The sequence below is a fragment of the Beta vulgaris genome, chromosome 6, assembly GCF_026745355.1.
Source record: "Beta vulgaris subsp. vulgaris cultivar EL10 chromosome 6, EL10.2, whole genome shotgun sequence".
Lineage (NCBI taxonomy): Eukaryota > Viridiplantae > Streptophyta > Magnoliopsida > Caryophyllales > Amaranthaceae > Beta > Beta vulgaris.
In genome coordinates, this window is record NC_079207.1 from 41,011,004 (window position 1) to 41,029,468 (window position 18,465).

General features: G+C 38.0%; 1 protein-coding gene across 2 annotated transcripts in view; it reads left to right on the forward strand.

Moving 5' to 3' along the window:
- Positions 1-2,427: 2,427 nt before the first annotated feature.
- The window catches only part of LOC104908509 (hypothetical protein), a 28,818-nt gene continuing 12,780 nt past the window's right edge, over positions 2,428-18,465 (forward strand). Inside the window, exons 1-4 of one of the 2 annotated variants that reach the window (XM_010697624.4) lie at positions 2,428-2,979; positions 10,609-10,959; positions 11,035-11,250; positions 17,413-18,062. In XM_010697624.4, coding sequence (XP_010695926.2) covers positions 2,728-2,979; positions 10,609-10,959; positions 11,035-11,250; positions 17,413-18,062 — 1,469 coding nt within the window. In that variant the 5' untranslated portion in view covers positions 2,428-2,727. The remainder of the gene's footprint in view (positions 2,980-10,608; positions 10,960-11,034; positions 11,251-17,412; positions 18,063-18,465) is intronic. The other variant, XM_019247073.3, reaches the window with a different exon arrangement.

The window sequence follows — 18,465 nt, forward strand, 5'->3', positions numbered from 1 at the left end:
AGTTATAATTGTAATGTTATAATAACCTTGTTATTCAAATTTGATTTTTGGTAGTACTTGGATATAATGATTTAAGTGGAGTTTGTAAAGTAATATATTATAAGCTAACTAAAAATCACCTTTGCACATTGTTATTGGTTCTTAAAAAACATTAGTTTCAATAGAGTTAAGAAAGAAAAGAAAATTAATGAACAACAAGATTAATTATTTTTATATTCCGAAATACTAAGTCTTATATAGTTAGTCACGTTGTTCTATGTTAATAATATTAAGGACGTAGCACTGAAATATTTCCTTATTCGATTAGGTCGCATTTTCATAAGCGGAGCGTTTAAATAGTCAGCGAAGATTCTTCGTGACAAGGTACGTACGCATACCAATTCAGTTGCATATGCTAGTACCATGTTAGGTCATGAATTCTTTCATTGGACCCTAGAATCATGATAGGCAACGATTGTATGATTGTGATTGCTGAGATTGTTTGGTAGCATCAAATGGATTGGAAATCGATATGTATTTCCTGATTATATGACTTGTGAATTGGATTGCGTTGTTATTTAAATGTGTAATTCTATTGTATCATAAACGTGAAAAGTATTGGATTTGTATCCTTTGATCTTTGGTGTAACAAGGATGTTACAAGAATTAAAGACTTGAGTATTGTATCTAAGAAAGAACATCAAATGATTACATGTTTTATGTGGTGTGAATGGATAATACTAAGAAAGGATTTTGGAAATAAACTTGTAGTTGGATTCCCTACAAGTGATGAACAATGGGGGGAGTGTGGGACTTGTTCTGCACTCCTACGCAGGCATACTGTGACGACAATAGTATCCTTATGAATTTTGAGAACTCAAGTAGGCGGAAGGTGTTGTACGATCTTGAGGGTATGCATACTAAGGTGATGGATGTGGGATGGAACGGAACCGTATTTGCATTTCATCTAATAGACCAAGTTGTCTATCAAGGATTAAATAGCCGGTATGATTCTGGTAAGATGACTGTGCCCTTTCGCATACCAACTAAATTATAAAAGTAATGAATATAATACGATTGTAGTATCATGTATAAGAATGATTCTTATTGTTTTGTTTATGCTTAGTGTATGATCTCAATGTTTTACTATGTACTCAACATAGCTGATTGTTTGTTATTGTGCTGTTTGTTGACCTGTGATGAGCCATTGATGCTACAATGGGGAGCAGACTAGGTGTGCTGGTGTCGCTGCATGAGATTGAGCAGACGGGGGATATTTTCTAGTCTTTAAACCTTAAAGCGTTTTGGTTAAACATTATAGAACTATTATAATTTATTTAGTTGTGGTTTAAATAAAAAGGGGTTGGTGATGATTCCCGAGTTGCAGTTACATCTTTATTTCCGATGTAGTTTAGTTTTCATAATAATGATTTAAGTTAAATGTTTCTTTTCAATAAGCCTTGCGTTTCACCGCGGCGGTAACACTCTCAAAGTCGATGGGACATAGTTTAGCCGTGTATGGATTTTGGGGATGTTAAACAACATCACCGAAATCCACTACCAAATCCTAGTTTCACCACTAACACCATCGAAATCCACCAAATAACCCCAATTTCACCACCAACACCACCGTAATCAACCACCAAACCCCAAATTTACCACTAATACCGTTGAAATCCACCTAAAATCATAAAAAGACTACCACTTCGCAAACTACAACCCCAACCATAGAAATTCGAACCCCAAATCAAACCAAAAAAATAGAAGAAAAAGAGATGTGATGGGGACGATATAAGGGAGATGAAGAAGTGAGATCGAAAAAAGGGAGATTAAGAAGGGAGATCGAACAAAGGGAGATGAAGAAGGGAGATCGAAGAAAGGGAGATGAAGATGTGATGGTGAAGAGATCGAAACCCCAAGGCTCATGGTCGAGGCGGTGAAATTTGAAAAGTTTGGCGGCGGTTGGTAGGCTCATGGTGGTGGTTGAGTCGATAAGGGTGGAGGAGGTGGTGGTTGGGTCGATATTGTTGGAAATTGTTGGGTGGAAATGGTGGTGGTAAAAGATAATATAAAGGGTGGGGTAAGGTAGAACATGAGAGAGTTGTGTGTGATAGGTGGAGGAGGTTAATATAATAAAGATTAAATTAAGTTTGTTAATAATCAATTAGGGTATATAATATGAAGTTTTGATTTTTAATGAGGGACATCTTGGTAATTTCAAGTCAAAAAACCGTATCATAATTAGAAAGAAAGAATTTGTTGCATTTAATTTGAGACTGTCAAAAAACAAAACTGTTGCATTTAAGATGAAATGGAAAAAGTATTAGTTATAATATAATTTAGTTCAGTTCAGTTCAGTTGCAATCACTTTAGTTCAGTTCATTTCAGTTTAGTTATTTTTTGCCGAAAAGAATAAACTAGATAAAGTTGAAAAGCACATTGGTGTTATTAGTTTGAACTTTGTATCCGATATCAACTCGGCAAACTGATAGCGCTCTCTAGAAATCTCAGACCTGAGATTTTTGTTCACTTCAGAGGCCCGGAGGTCGGTGAAATTTTGTGTGTGTTCGTTCTTCAGCGGATGGGAGTTTCCTTGTATAATGTAGTTGCGCGTTGGTATTAATCAACCATGTGAAAGCTAACGCAACAATCATCATCTCTCTCTCTCAAAAAAAAAAAAAAAAACACAATCATCATCCGTTATTCTACGCTAAATTCTGTTTGTTTTTGCGACTTCTGTTATCTCCAATGATGGCAACAATCCCAACTAACCATTTCAACTTAAGGATTCACCATATTCAACTTCAACCCAGAAATTCCCAATTAGTAAAATCTATAATTGTGAATCGAAGGAGAAGAAATTCAAGGCCACCTTCTTCTTTCTCCTTGAAAACCCGTCTCCATTTTCATTTCTTAAACCTCAGAAACTGCCCTTGTCTTTCTGTCGTTCCCAAAGCTATTGGTGATGCTGATGCTAGCTCTCAACACTCAACAGCTTCAGTGAGTTTTATGATACTCTAAATTATGTTTAGTGAAAATTTGTTTTCGTAGTCCTTGAATTTGCTTGCTTTCTTTCCTTAAAAATTTTGTTGATGTGCTCTCTTATTTTCTGGATAGTATTTTGTGTCGTGAAGCTCTAGGTTTACTTTTGAGATGAACATAATAAACATGGCATAGTTTGAAATATGCTGCTGCAATAGTTGAACTTTGTATTCAAAATGTTCTAGTAAACTTCTTCCCATTTCCCCATTCATGTTTATCCCAATTCATGGCCATAATCTTGTGTGAGTTGGGTGGACCAATCAAAATAAGTTGTTCTTCTTTAGTTGTCATTTTTCCTTATTTATTTATTTATCATTTCTTTCTTTGTTCGCGGGAAATGACTAGTTGATCTCGTAGATATGTGTATAGTAACATATGAAGGGCCACTTTTGCAATAAACCCAAAAATTGAAAATTATGTACTACCGTAGTGATTAAATATACTATCTATAATATAGTGATTTTCCTTATAATTTTGTAGAAAAATTTAATTTATGAAAGTGTGATAGTATCTTTAGTCAACATGATAGTATATTATTTTGGGTCTATTACGAAAAGACCATCAACATGATAGTATATTATTTTGGGTCTACTACGAAAATGTCACTTGAGATACTACTGTATACATATTTCCGACATCAATGGGTCACTACTCCTTTGTAAGCCATTACCTTCAAAGTCACTTGCATAATACGTTATCTCTACTTCTTTACTTAGCAATGTCCCTTGGAATACTTTTCCTCAATAGTTGTGCCCAAAAGAAATGAGGATAACTTTGGGGGATTGAGGGAGTTATATACAATTGAACTCCACTTTACATAGTAAAATTTGATGATGGCGGATTTCTGTTTCAATTAAGAACCATTGTCATCTTATATATGTAATACTTTAAAGTGCTATCATTATTTTCTTGGATTGCTGAGCTATACATGTTGGTTATGTGATAAGAAATTGCGATTTATTGAGCGGATGAGCTTTTGCAATGTAAGTTTATGACCAAGTTAAAATTCCTGCTACTACTGGTCAACGGAAACTTCTCCGTTTAGGCTTTAGTGGATTTAGCACATCTGCTTGGGGTTTCCCATCATTGTGGATCATGCCATTACTTATAGAGGTTGAGTAGATTCATGAGCACTGAGACTTTAGTCATCAAGAGGCTGTTTTTGTATTAGACTTACTCTCCTTTAATGATTCATGATGTGGAGTTTTTGGGATGGGCTTTTTGGGGTTTGCTTTCATTTACTTCTCTAACTAATGAGTATAAAGATTGCATAGACATGTGTGTTATGACAATATCAGAAGTTGTGCTCTTTCGTTCATACGTATTTTATGGGTTTTTTTTTCTAGGCATTATAGGATCTGTTTTCCGACATTTAGAGACTCCCATAGAGTTTTAGTCTGCAACTGTAAGTATCTCCTTCTCAACTTAGCCTTGGTTGTTTCTCTCATTTTGATCTTCTTGAAGATGAGCCTTCAGTGAATTAGAGCAGTGAGGATTAATCTCCCAAGTCCTATCATCTTTACAAAATAAGAATTTGTTAACTTTAATGGTTTTCAATTCTTTTGACTCTCTAATAGAAGCAAAAGTTCAACGTAATATCCGTAAGTTAATTTCTCCAGCACGTACTTTGAGTTACATTATTCTTGTCATTGTTGTACTTTGAGCTATACTATTTCAACTCTTGTCTTGCTTCCAACTTCCAAGTTGATCACATGGGTATGTGTAACCGTCACTTTTGTCCGCACTTGTTTAAGAGTCGACTACGTCTAGGCGCAATGCTAGACGTCGAACAAGGCCATGGGGGTTAAGGTGTATAGCTCTCGAGTGTCGTAACCGACTAGGGAGTTATACTTGACCCTTGCATGTCCAGGTTGAGTGCCCTAAGAGATGGAACAAGATCCGAGATGGGTGCACGTAGTGAAACGTGTGAGTGAACCTGTGGATGGTTCTGTTAAGTCTCGTATGGTGGCATGACGCACGGTGTTGATGGTTTCATACGTTAAACCAGGGTCTAGGGATCCTTAGCATGACAGTCACACAAATATCCACGTTGTGGGATTATGGGAGACGGTTACCATGCGTTGGTAACCGCCCAACAGTGGTAGACTAAGTAGCTTGGTAACTTGGTGGCGGTTACCAAGGCTACGGCTAGCATGGGGATCGTGGAGAGCGGTTATCATGCGATGGTAACCGCCCGTCGGTTATAAAACTAGACTTTTGAGTGACTTGGCGAGAGTTACCAACGTATGCCTAGTGCTGGTGATTAGTTCCTTGAAATAAGGGCGGTTACTCCTTATTTTAAGGGGCGGTTAAGGGAAGTTACCATGAGTAGTGGGTGGTTATAGTAACCACACTTCCCCATGTCTCCTTAAAAAGGGGAGCGGTTATCAGGAGTGTGAGAGAGCGCACTCCCACTCCACAGAAGCGGTTACGCTGACATGGCGGGTAGTTTCGTCTGTCAATGAACGGTTGCGTCTAAGGCCATAAGCGGTTACGCTTGGCTTAGGAGCGGTTGCGTCAATGCCATGGACGGTTACTCTCGACTTGGTGAGTGGTTACCCATGGGTGGTTATGGTCGTGCTTTGGACAGTTGTGACAAGTGTAGCGGACACTTGTACGTCACTAGGCGAGCGGTTACTCGCGACGGTTACTTAGTGTGTGAGAGGAGTAGGCGGTTGATTAACCACCCATGTTCCTCACCACTCTCCTTGAATTAAGGAGTTAGTCAGAAGTTAGTGGGAAGTTATCCCACGTTTGAGAAAGCACAACATCATGGATAAATTAGTGGGTAGTTATCTATGTTAGTGGGTGGTTACGTGGCTAGGTTGTAGCCACGCTGTTGTATTATAAATAGAGGACTTGCTGTAATCATTTGGTATAGAATTCTGGAAACACTTAGCCTTGTATTGAGATTGCTCTCAAAAAAATAAAAGCTCTCTTTCTCTCTTGTAGTCTCGTGTAATATTGTGTGTGTTCTTATTTACGTAATTCTAATGTACAAAGTACGTGAGTGTCAAGGGCCCGTCTAGACGGGGTCTAGGCGCCATCACCGGAACCTCTTAGTGCGGAAGAGAGCTACTTCGAAAAAAATCCTGTGACAGTATGGAAATTCGCACTTCATTTTGTACAAAAGCATGCATGCTTTTGGAAAATGACCAAGTTTAACACCTATATAAGAACTGCATCCAATGGTTACTAGTAGTATGACCATCTGAGTCTAGATAAGTTGGTAACATAGCAATGAAGGCAGTGCTTGTGTGTTGAAATTTCTGAAATTGTGTTGTAAAGTTGTGCTCCGCACAATGATCAATGAAAGAGAAGCTGTGCAAAGATTACAGCTGTCAATTCCAAAAACCCATCGAAAGTTTTGCTCTTCTGAGAAGCATCAGACATAAATATGACAAACTTTTGTATGTTTTCAATATTATCGTACAAGGATCACTAGAGTATCCTTGTGTGATTCGGGAAAATCGCACATGGATCTGTCTAGGCAAATGAAGCTTTGGGATAACAGTCAGAGCGAGAATTCCGTGTTGTAGACTTAAAAAGACTATTATACTTAGAGAGGGTTCACAATATGGTAAGATACGCATAAGCGTTCTTTATTTAACCAGAAGCCAGAATTCACAACACGATATTTACTTTGTTTCAGAACTTGTGAAACATTAAACATAGATTTAAGGCTTCATCTTCATTAGAGATAGTAATTGATTTAGTAGTCATCACTATTTTTGGCCTTGCTGTCCATAATTTATAGGAAAAATTAGCACCAATAATCTCAACTATTGCTCATCTTCTTATATTTAATCTCAATAATGTTTAACTCAAAATAATCTCAATGCTATGGGTTCTCTTCCTTAAAACACTTTAAAGTGACTTGTAACCTTTACCACCCGTTAATTTCTTTCTTTTAAAAGAACAAAAAATCTAAGCCTCTTTCTCTCACTTTGAGACCTTGGCACCATCGCCACCATTACGCTGGAACATGCCCACACCACCAAAAAACAACCTTTCGTCCCTTGCAACTGATAAGATTTATTCGTGGGCTTAAATCAATTTCCTTTATGTATCGACAATCCTTAATGGGCGTAAGATAATTTAGTTGGGTGTCCCTAAAATCTGAGAAACCAAGACCATGACTTAGAAGGACAGAGATCGGTAAGTTGCGTAGGTGAAACCATGGACGCTATTTAAAGCTTCAAAATTCGTGGTTCAATATCCAATTCTAAACAAAACCGATCTTAATTCAACAACACTCTTATAACTTTTTTTTGGTGATTAGTGTGATAGAGGCTAGGTTACTCAAAGGATGATTGATTTCCTATTTTCCCTCTCTTTATAAGTTCTTAAATCAGAATCATATCGTTCTTGCAAGTAACCATGATTTTGCCTTGCAACATCGTCGGATATATTCATTCTTCTTTCGATGGTTTCGAGTTGAGGGAAAGATGGAAGGAGTATGGCCAGAGTGAGGAGAGAGAAGGGAGGCTTGGGGAAGATTGTTGTGGTCGCCACCGCCTTTTCATCGCTCGGAACACAATCCTTCTCTAATGGAAGCTAACAAGGATGGGGGTGGATTATTTCTAATGAAATGAAAGGAAATAAATACTAGAAATTGGTCAAGCGACTCACCTGACGTAAAGTACCAACTCTAATTGGTAAAACGAAGAGCGTTTTGAGAAGGGAACCCAAAATGGTGAGCAATAGTTGGGATTATCGGTGTATTTATTTATAATTTGCTAAGAAAATCATCCAAGCAAAAGCCTTCACTTGATCTTTTCTCCTTTCAAATGCAGTTATTAAAAGGAAACTATTTCCTTTGAAATGTTATTGTGTCTTTGAAATGTGGATACAATTTTTTTCTAAGGGTTGTTTCATTTGGGGTGGGGAAAGAGAAGGAAATCAGCTAATAAAGGGTAGCAATTGAATTGAAACCCCCCTCAATTACCCATCTTGTTTTTTTTTTTTTAAGAAAAGAAAAGGTGTTTAATCTAATTTCAAGTATTTCTTGAAACCATATAGAAAAAGGGGAAATCTAAGCACCATCCATCAAACAAGACATAGTTAGTCCCTCTGGACCAACAAGGGGTAGTATAGGATTATTCACTTGTTGTCAATCGACTATTCACCCTTTGTGGACGAAATTTGCTCCCACTGTGGACATTGGATTCTCACGAATGTTTAGGGTATTCAAGCCTCTCGCTCCCACTTCTTCCGGCACGTCTTGCGCCTATGCTTCCCCCTAACACGGAACACTCTCAGAGCTTCGCCAAACCGCTTAGACCAGTTCATCTTCGGCGCTCGATCAGTGAGCTATTACACACTCTTTCAAGGGTCGCTGCTTCAAGGCAAGCCTCTTGGGTGTCTATGCACCCCTACCTCCTTTATCATTGAGTGGTCATTTAGGGGCCTTAGGTGGTAATACAGGCTGTTTCCCTCTCGACGATGAAGCTTATCCCCCATCATCTCACATGCGACCTTGACCCTTGTTATTTGGAGGTCATATAAAAAACTGGCAACAATCTGACTCCACGAACAACACTGTTGCACCACTATCTTTTCTCCCACTCCTCACGACTGCCACCAGCAAGACGACTATGAAACCTTTAAATGGTTGAGTTTCGATTGTACATGGTCAAGTAAGGCCACAAGTTTTAGTTTATCATCCCTAATGGTTGATGTGCTTCGGGAAGTGGCAATGGTGGTTGGTGGGAGTAGTGGCTTGGGTTAATAGTGTGTCGGCTATTTGCAAGAGTGGGGGTACTGGGTTCATGGTGGTTTGCTAGAGTGATTATGTGACGAGAAGGTGTTGGATAGGAAGTTTGGTGGCAACAATCGATGTCATGGTGTTGCAGGTAAAGTGATGCATGAGATGATGTGGATACTTGTTCTTGGATACTCTTGAGGCATGATGTGAAATAGAAGTGTGTAGAGTTCTAGTTATGTTAGAACTCATATCTTTATTGCTTTCCTAGTTCTACTTGTATTAGGAATCATGGTTTTGCCTACGCTTAAAACGATGGATTTTACATGATTCAAAGAGTCTAGAGAGTCTAGGACTTAGGGACTTGTCCTAAGCCTATTAGGGTTATAGTTTATTATGTTTTCCTACTAGCATTAGGTTATTTCTTTCCTACTAGGATTAGCATAATTAAACTAGTATAAATAGAGTCTATGTAGTTCGAATTTAGATGGTGAATAATAATTTTGTGAGTTTGAGTGTTTACCCAAATCCTCTTGAGTGCTGGTGGTTAGCCTTTACGCATTCAAAACCCTTAGATTTATTCCTTGTGGTGGCTTAGCCTTTATCATTGAATAAACTAAGTACTATCCAGTTTTTTTGTTTGTTTGTGTGGTCTTTGCCTTTATGCTAATCAAACAATTCGAACCTTTTATGTTATTCTTGGTGATTAAATTCTTTAGGAATTGACATAAAAGCCTATCCAACCCTTAGTTTGATATTCGTGGTGATTAAATTCTTTATCGAAAATCAACTAAGTACTATCCTTTATTTCTGTTAGCTTCCGCACTTGTTATTTGATCTTAGAAGATTAAATACATCATAAAGGGTGTTGTTAGTGCCGGTGTTGAGTTCTGAATTCATGGTGGGTAGACTGCTAAAAGTTTGGTGGTGATGGTGATAGAATAGTGACGGAGCTGAATTTTCAAATTCTCAATGTGGGAAAAAGAAGTCTTAAGGAGGGGGTTGTGGAGACCGGAGGATAATGTAGAGAGGGATTTGGGTAAAACTATGCAGAGATACGGGGAAAGGTAATAAAAAAATGTCAACCAAACTCTTGCATAGGGAATTGAGGTCCCTTGATTATCCTCAATCAAACAGCCAGAGATTGTTATCCGTACCAAGTATAGTATGGGTCTTGTTCCAACATCATCCTCTTTGTCATATTTGTTATGATGGAAAGAATTTTAAACAAGGATTACAAAGTAAATGAAGTATTTAACTGAAGAAAGACATGGTTAAACACAGCATGACTACCTCTGCAACGATAGGAAGAAAAGTTATCTCACACTTGTTGAGTCTCATAGATCTTTTATTTTATTATCAATGGATCTAGCATCAGAAGGACCTTGTGTGGGCGAGCTTTGGGTTTCGGATTGAAACTTCATGATCTCAACCTAAAGGTTACAAACAGGTTTGGTTTTGAGTCTGGTCAATTATGCCAGCTACGATTAAGTCCTTTGCCACGTCATGGATAAAAGTAGGAAATAAGAAGGCTTTTATCATCCCAGCTCTTCAATTATGTGATGATGAAGAATTCAGTATTGCTGCGCTTAACACAATAACAATCGTTTGCTTTGCTTTCGTATACTTATTCTGTGGTAGGCAACTTTCCCAGAAACTGGTTATTCCCTTTTTGCAAATCAATTTCTTGGTTGCATGTTTCTTTTGTGTTGGAATTAGTATATGTAAAGTATGATGTTTGATAACTTGTGACTGAGGTAACACTTCTGGTCCTGATTTTAGGACTCTGTCCTTTACAGTCACGAGGTCATCTTTGATTCATTTCTTAGAAGACACTTCTTCATTTAGCTGAACCTAACCCCATATGTTCATTGGCTTTCTAGGATGCTGATGTGATGTATAGGAACCTGTCAAGTACTGATGAAAACTATGTGCCGTTGTTAGTAAGAATGCTTGGGCTGGACAATGATCCCCTTGACAGAGAACAGGCAGTAATTGCTCTTTGGAAATACTCTCTGGGAGGGAACCGTTATGTTGATCATATTATGCAATTTCGTGGGTGTGTAAATCTCACTGTACATCTTCTAAGGTCCAAATCTAGCAAGGCGTGTGAAGCAGCTGCAGGCCTTTTAAGAATGATTTTTTCAGTCAATGCTTACAGAGATATTGTAGCTGAAAGTGGAGCCATAGAGGAGACAAGTGCTTTACTACGGAGGCCTTCCTTGACATCTGAGGTACCAAAATTTATTCTCACCATTGCAATTTTTTGTGAAGTTTTCTGTAGTAACAAGAACTCATCATGATTACAGATGAAAGAACAAAGTATATGTATGTTGTGGAACCTGACAGCAGATGAGAAGTTCAGGCTGAAGATTGCAAACACCGCGCTTTTGCCTTTACTTTTAAAGTTATTGGATGATGAGGATATGAAAGTAATTGAGGCAGCTGGCGGGGTGTTGGCTAATTTGGCATTGAGTTCTCCTAATCACAGTATCATGGTTGAAGCTGGTGTTATTCCAAGACTGGTGAGACTTGTAATCTGATCTTATTGAGCCGTGGATTGTATTCATGCTACCATCTCATTCCCCCTAGGAATCTACTTATTAGAGCGGATTTGAACTTGAATTCAATCACCGTCCATTAATTAGAGCCATATAGGTAGTTTCTCAATTTGGTTGGTGTGTTAGAATATGTTAGTTGTTTTCCTTATACTTGGGCACATACACCTTGCATTGGAATTAATCTTTTACCCTGCCTACCTAGCTCATCTCCTGTCTATCTTCCATCTTCATAATCATTGTCATCATATCCACCCCTCTCCTCTTTACCGTCACCTCAAAATGTCCTCTTCAAGTCTTTGAAAAGGCTAAAAGCGTACTAAGGTGATAGAGGTCTTAGAAGGAAGGCATAAACATGAGGCTCACCTAATTGAAGTGAGCCACACTTATCAAAAATTAAGATTATGTGAGTAAAAGGTAATAGTAGGTTGCAGACATAGTGGTCAGATTAAAGCAGCCACAAAATGGTTACGATTAAATTTTCAGTGTGGTGAAATAAAGAATATTAAAGTGAGTTCGAATCTAAAAAAATTTGTTGGTGTACAATAGTTAGTGGTGTATAAAGAACATTGTGGCGCATGCTACTAAGAAAGGTTGCAGCTAACAACTGGTTGGAGATCTTGACTTTTATTTTCTAACCTTCACATTATTGTCTGAGGGGAGGGTTTAAAGAAAAACTAAGATAAGAAGATCAAGAGAGAGGAGACATGAAAGAAGGAGGAGAGGCTAAAAGTCAAACCTTGCACCTTTTTGAAGACAAGAAATATACTGAGAAGAAAGCAACGCAAGGGGAAAACAAAGGGAGAAGAGAGAGAGAGAGTGTTGTATAATTGGAGTAACACTGATATCATACAAGATTAAGAAAGAATGGAAGTAAAACCAAGAGCTTTGCGGTGAACAAAACTCACGACTATGGCAACCTTAGCAGATAAGACATACCACCTTGTTAAATCAAAGAGTCCTAAGAACACCACTTAACTTGAAAGTTAAGCGGCATAGGCGAATTCACTTAGTTTCTAATCCAAGAAAACAAAGGTGAAAACAAGATACAAACACCCAACTTTTGTCAAGTCATAAAAGTCATTTCTTTCTCTTGCATTTCATTCAGTATTTTTATAACTTTTACAACTTAGTTTTTGAAAATGAAAGGGAAAACAACTAAACCACTACCGGCTAATTTGAACAACTTCTCCTATACTTAAAGTGCCTCTTCTCCACTTGCTCGTGTCTTGTTTCCACTCTTGTAAGTGGTTAGGATACTCCACTTTTGCGCTTAGAATGTAGGAGAGTGTAGTTGCATCATGGACGAGTGGTTGAGGAGCTAACAAACTCTCCTTCTTGAGAAAAGTTTAGCCTCAAACTTGGAATAAGACCTTCATCTTCATAAAATGGACTCGAATGTGTCACATTAAAGGTAGCAGACACTCCATACTCACCCGAAAGCTCAATCATGTATGTATTTGGGTTGATCTTCTCAAGTACTTTGAAAGGACCATTGGTTATTGGACTCAATTTGGAATGTCTTTTGGAGGGAAATGTTCCTACCTCAGATTTATGATGTATCCATACCCAATCTCCTTTCGTACATATTGCACATTCTTCTTCTTCTTGTCAATTCTTTGCTTGAGCTTTTCATTGGCTTTAAGGATCCTTGCCATAACACACTCATGAATCTTCTTGATCTCCTTTAGCTCGTTCTTCAACTTCTTTGCTAAACTTGTTTTGAATAGGAATGTGAGCTAGATCAAGGGAAGTACATGGATTGATGCCATAAATGACCTCAAAAGGACTAAAGCTTGTGGTGTTGTGTGACACCCTATTGTATGCGAACTCCACATGGGAAAACATCTCCTCCCATTGGTGTGTACAGTTTGTAGCTAAAGCTCTTAGCAAAGTTCCCAAATTACAGTTTGTAACCTCAGTTTGGCCAACATTTTGAGGATGGCTATAAGTGCTAAATTTAAGCTTAGTCCCCATCTTCCATAGTGTAAGCAAAAAGTGACTTGGGAATTTCATGTCCTCATCATTCACCATGTCCTTAGCAACACTCTATGTAAACGCACCACTTCTTTAAAGTATAAGAGGGGCGTATGAACCGCATCACGACTACAATGGCTACGGATGAAGTGAGCCATCTTCGAGAACCTATCAACCACAACCATCACAACATCTTTGTTGTGTTGGGTTTTTGGTGGCCCTATGATAAAATCAAGGCTAACATCCTCCCATGGTGCTTGTGGTGTGGGCAAAGGAAGGTATAAGCCTTGGGGTAAGGAATGACCATTGGCTTTTTGACAAACAACACACCTCTTGACAATATACTCAACATCTCTCACCAACATAGGCCAATGGAAATATTCACTCACCAAAGTGGTGGTTTTTCTCAATCTTAAATTGACTAGCAAGGCCACCTTCATGGAATTTACGAATGAAAGACTCCCTCACACTATGTCTTAGCATGCATAATCTATTGTTCTTGAATAAGAACCCATTATAGAGGTGATATTCTCAACAAGCAAGCCCTTGACACTTAGCAAACAACTCACCAAAATCCGGACCATCTTTGTAATTCTCCTTTGATACTTGTAGACTAATGATTCAGCCTTTTAACTCAACAAGAGGTATCTCCTTGACAAAGCATCAACATTCTTGTTCATTTTTCCGGACTTATGCTAGATCACAAAAAGGAAAGCTTGTAAAAACTCAACCCACTTAGCATGGCGTGTTTGGAGTTTTTTTGGGCTTTGCAAATACTTAAATGCCTCATGATCCGAATGCAAAATGAAGTCTTTGGCTATGAGATAATGTCTCCAATGATCAAGTGATCTAAAAAGGACATAAAACTCCTTGTCATATGTATAGTACTTAAGCTTAGTTTCATGAGCTTTTCACTAAAATAGGTTGGAGGCCTCCCATTTTGAGAGAGAGAGCACATGCATTACATTCTACTTCAAAAACATCTTAGAGCTTGGCAAGACTAAGTTAGGGTCTATGGTTAGCCTTGTCTTGACTTCTTCGAATGCTCTTTGTGGTTGGGAGTTCTATTGGAACCGCTAGGTGCCATGAGATTGCTAAAGTCTCTTACAAACCTCCTTTAGAAAGAGGGTAGTCCACGGAAGCTTGGAATTGAATTAGAAAGAGGGTAGTCTCTTACAAACCTCCTTTAGAAAGCCTCTAATGGCTTTAACCTTCTTTTCATTCACTTCAATTCCTTCACTTGAAATTAAAAAACCAAGAAAGGACACTTGATTTGAGAAGAATGACACTTCTGAAGATTCCATATAGTTTCTCACGTTCTAATACTTCAAAAACTTGTTCCAAATGATCAATATGTTCCATTTCGGTCTTGCTATACACCAATATGTCATCCAAATATACCACAATGAATCTACCAAGAAAGGATTTCATGGTTTGATTCATTAGCCTCATAAATGTACTTGGTGCACTAAATAGCCCAACAGCATCACAAGCCATTCATACAACCCTTCTTTTGTTTTGAAGGCTGTTTTCCACTCATCACCTTCATAAATTCTTATTTGATGATAGCCACTCTTAGGTCTATCTTAGAAAAGACCTTCGAACCATGTAAATAATATAAAAGATCGTTTAACTTAGGGATTGGAAAATGATAATAATAATTTTGTTAATGGCTTTACTATCAACACACATGCACCATTCACCATTCTTCTTAGGTACTACTCCCTCCGTCCCAGGATACTCTTAGACACTTATCAGGGCATGTAGTTTTATTGAAAAAGTAGATGTGATAGGAGTTAGTAGGTAGTATAAGTAGAATTATTTTATTTGGTGGAGAGAGAGTGTTGGTCAATGGTCAGTGTTGGTAGGTAGGAGTGATATAATTTTATTTAGAGGAGAGAGAATGTAGGCCATTGGTTAAAAGGTAGAAGAATTAAAATAATAGTGGGTCATATCCAAAAATAGAAGTGTAATGAGTATTATGGGAAATATGAAAAAGGAAAGTGGAAAGAGTATTTAGGATAGAGGGGGTAGGAGTGTAGGGACAGCACAAGGGATCAAAGATTCCCTAATCAATCCTTTAGACTTCAAAGATTCCCTAATCAATCCTTTGGACTTGAAATCCTTCTTCCTTATCTCTTTCGTTTCTTTGGGAGTGGTTCTATAAGCTGGTCCTAGAAGTTCTTGAGCTTTCATGCTCCACAACATGTGAGAGGCATACAAAGTTGCTTCATGAGGAGCTCTCCACCTGCGCTTTCATTAATTTGATGCAAATGACAACACAAACAGTAGAACCTTGCTCTCCTTTCCATGGCTGTTCAAGAGAAACTGTTAGGCTAAGAAATTATTATCCTGGGTTGAGCCAAGAGCTGCTTTTCTCACTATTTCTACCAGTGCTTTGTCTCCTTTTGAGTTCTCCTTGCCAGTAATAATCATTACAATTACCTCTCCCGGAGTGAGGATCAAGACAGACTAGTAAAAGATCCATCCGATGGCTATGTTAATGCTTTGTATAATGGCGACGAGAAATCATAGTGGAGCAATGTAGGAAAGGTTGAGTATATTAGTTTTGCTGATGATATAATCCTTTAGAGGGTGCAATATCATACTTGGAAGGAGAAACTTGCTTCTCTAGGAGCTGAGGTAAGACTTTCATATTGACTGAAGATGTAGATGGAGAACCATGTTTGTGAGACCCATATTGTTTAACGTGGCCACATTTTCCAAGAGCCTGGAGTGGAGTCTGATGCAGGGATTGGTGGGTAAAATAATACGTCATGGCATCCATGGCATAGTGTAAAGGAGATTGGTTTTTCCCAACTAATTGTGCCTTAACTGCAGCAAGAAAGTTTTTGTTTCTGTCTCGAGGAGGAAAATGAATATGAAATGAAGTACTCCGGTCTGAACTATCTGATTAAAGGGAAAAGAGCTAGTGCCTTTAATAGGGGATAATCTATGAAAATCAGAGTCATGGTATGGAAAATCTAATTAGAAATGTAGTCACTTTTTATGCTTTTCTGCTGTTTCTTTGCAGGATAGCCTGCCTAAGTATATTGTCTTCTCTTCTAGTAAAATTTCTTTCCTTTTACCCTCCATTAACCTCTTTAGAGAACTCCATTTCGTCTACTGTTTTATATGGAAGTAACTAAAACTGAAACTTGTCTTATCCAAAAATGCACTAAATTTCTCAATATTATCTGAGGAGAGGAAGATCATTAAGACACATGAGTAAGTTTAATCAATGTTTGGTACTAAGATGACATACTACACAGCTTCAACATAATCCCTCTAAGTTTCATTGCCTCAATTATTGAGTTTCTAGTGTTTTTCACTTAGTTATCTTTGTGCAGAATGATATGTCTGTGATACTCTAGGGGATTTAGATAACTTCGCTAATAGTAATTTTGTGCAGAATGATATGTCTATGCTACCATCTAAGGGACTTTGATAATTTCGCTATTAGTTACTCCCTCCTTTTTATTGCTACATTTTCCTTAGATGGTTGTTTTTTTAACGTGCTACAGTTTAACCTTTCCTTATTTTGAGTGCTTGGCCCACCAAAAAGTAATAATGTTTTTTGTTGTTGTTTCACTTTTTCCACCAAAAAACTCATTTTTCACTTTCCCCCCTTATTTTATACTACATTCGTTTCACAATACATGCATCATTTCTCATTTGGGCACTATTATTCAACCAACTTTGACAATCTGTCTCTCAAATTTATGTAAGAAAAAAACATAGTAAGGTGGGATCTTGTTAAATTCGTCTCAATGCGAGGATTTCAAATGTCAACTTCTTACAATTTTTACTTATACACAATTGAAGATATTAATGTCACGAAAGAAGAATGTTGGAGTGCGTGAAAAAGCAAATGGTGCATGTATTTTGAAACGGAGGTAGTATTAAATAGGTCAAAAAGTACCCTCCAAAAAGTGCAACATTGCCTAAAATCCTGTGCAAAACACAATGTAGCAATAAAAAAAACGGAGGGAGTATTTTTGTGCAGAATGATATTTCTGTTTTGACTTTTGTTTTGCAGTTCTCCCTGCATATATGGTAAGGGTGCTGTTAATTGGCAGACCATCTTTTTTGTGCCCTCATGTATGAATAAGGAAGTCTACTGACAGAATTACCATTATTAACTTGTTCCAGGCCAAGTTTTTGACAAATGAAATTGAGGGATCGAAAGTCGTTAGAAAAGAAGCCAAAAATGCTTTACTTGAGCTAGTTAAAGATGATTACTATAAGATTCTTGTCATGGAGGAAGGATTGGTTCCTGTACCTTTGGTCGGTGCAGCTGCTTATGCTTCTTACAAGCCAGCCTTGCATTCATGGCCCTCATTACCTGATGGTACTGAGTTTACACAGAGCTCTAAAGGCCCTTCGAGATATGGTGCTTCTGAGTTACTACTTGGGTTGAACGTTGAAGACAACACTGAAAAAATAGATAAGTCCAAGATGGATGCGATAGTTGGGCGAACGCAACAGCAATTTTTAGCTCGTATTGGGGCAATAGAAATTGAAGATGAGAATAATTCAGAAAGGGGGTTCTCTACTAGTGGTCACCAAACTTTGCTGCCATGGAAGGATGGTATTGCACGTTTAGTATTAGTTCTAGAGCTGGAAGATGAAACAGCAATTGCAAAAGCGGCAGATTCTATTGCTGCTTCAGCAGTAAATGAACATATGCGAACGTCATTCAGGGAAGCTGGAGCTGTGAAGCGTCTAGTTCACCTTTTAAGCCACAGCAGTAATGCAGTGAGGTCTTCTGTACTGAGTGCATTGGATAAGCTGTCTATCAGGTAAACTGTGGTTTCGTTTGTCCCTGTTACATTCTTTGTTTTACAATATTTGCAGCCAAGCTTCTTGGCACAGAATTAGAAGGATAATAGACAAGGTAAGAAAGACAAATTAAGTAAATAAATATTAACACTTAATAACTCGATCACTCCTCTTACCGGTGTTCAATTAGTTCAACTAAATTGTTGCTTACCTTGTCTATCATCCTCCTAATTTGCGTGCCAAAGAGCTTGGTTGCAAGTATTTTGAGATAGAGGAAGTATGTCTGCTTCAGATGAAGAAGCATAATTATATAATGATAATCTAAGTTACAGTCTACAGATACGGGGGAGCAGAAGTCATTTGAGAGACTAACATATGTACTAAAAACAGAAACCTGATCAAGAATCTTTTGAAGAAATCCTC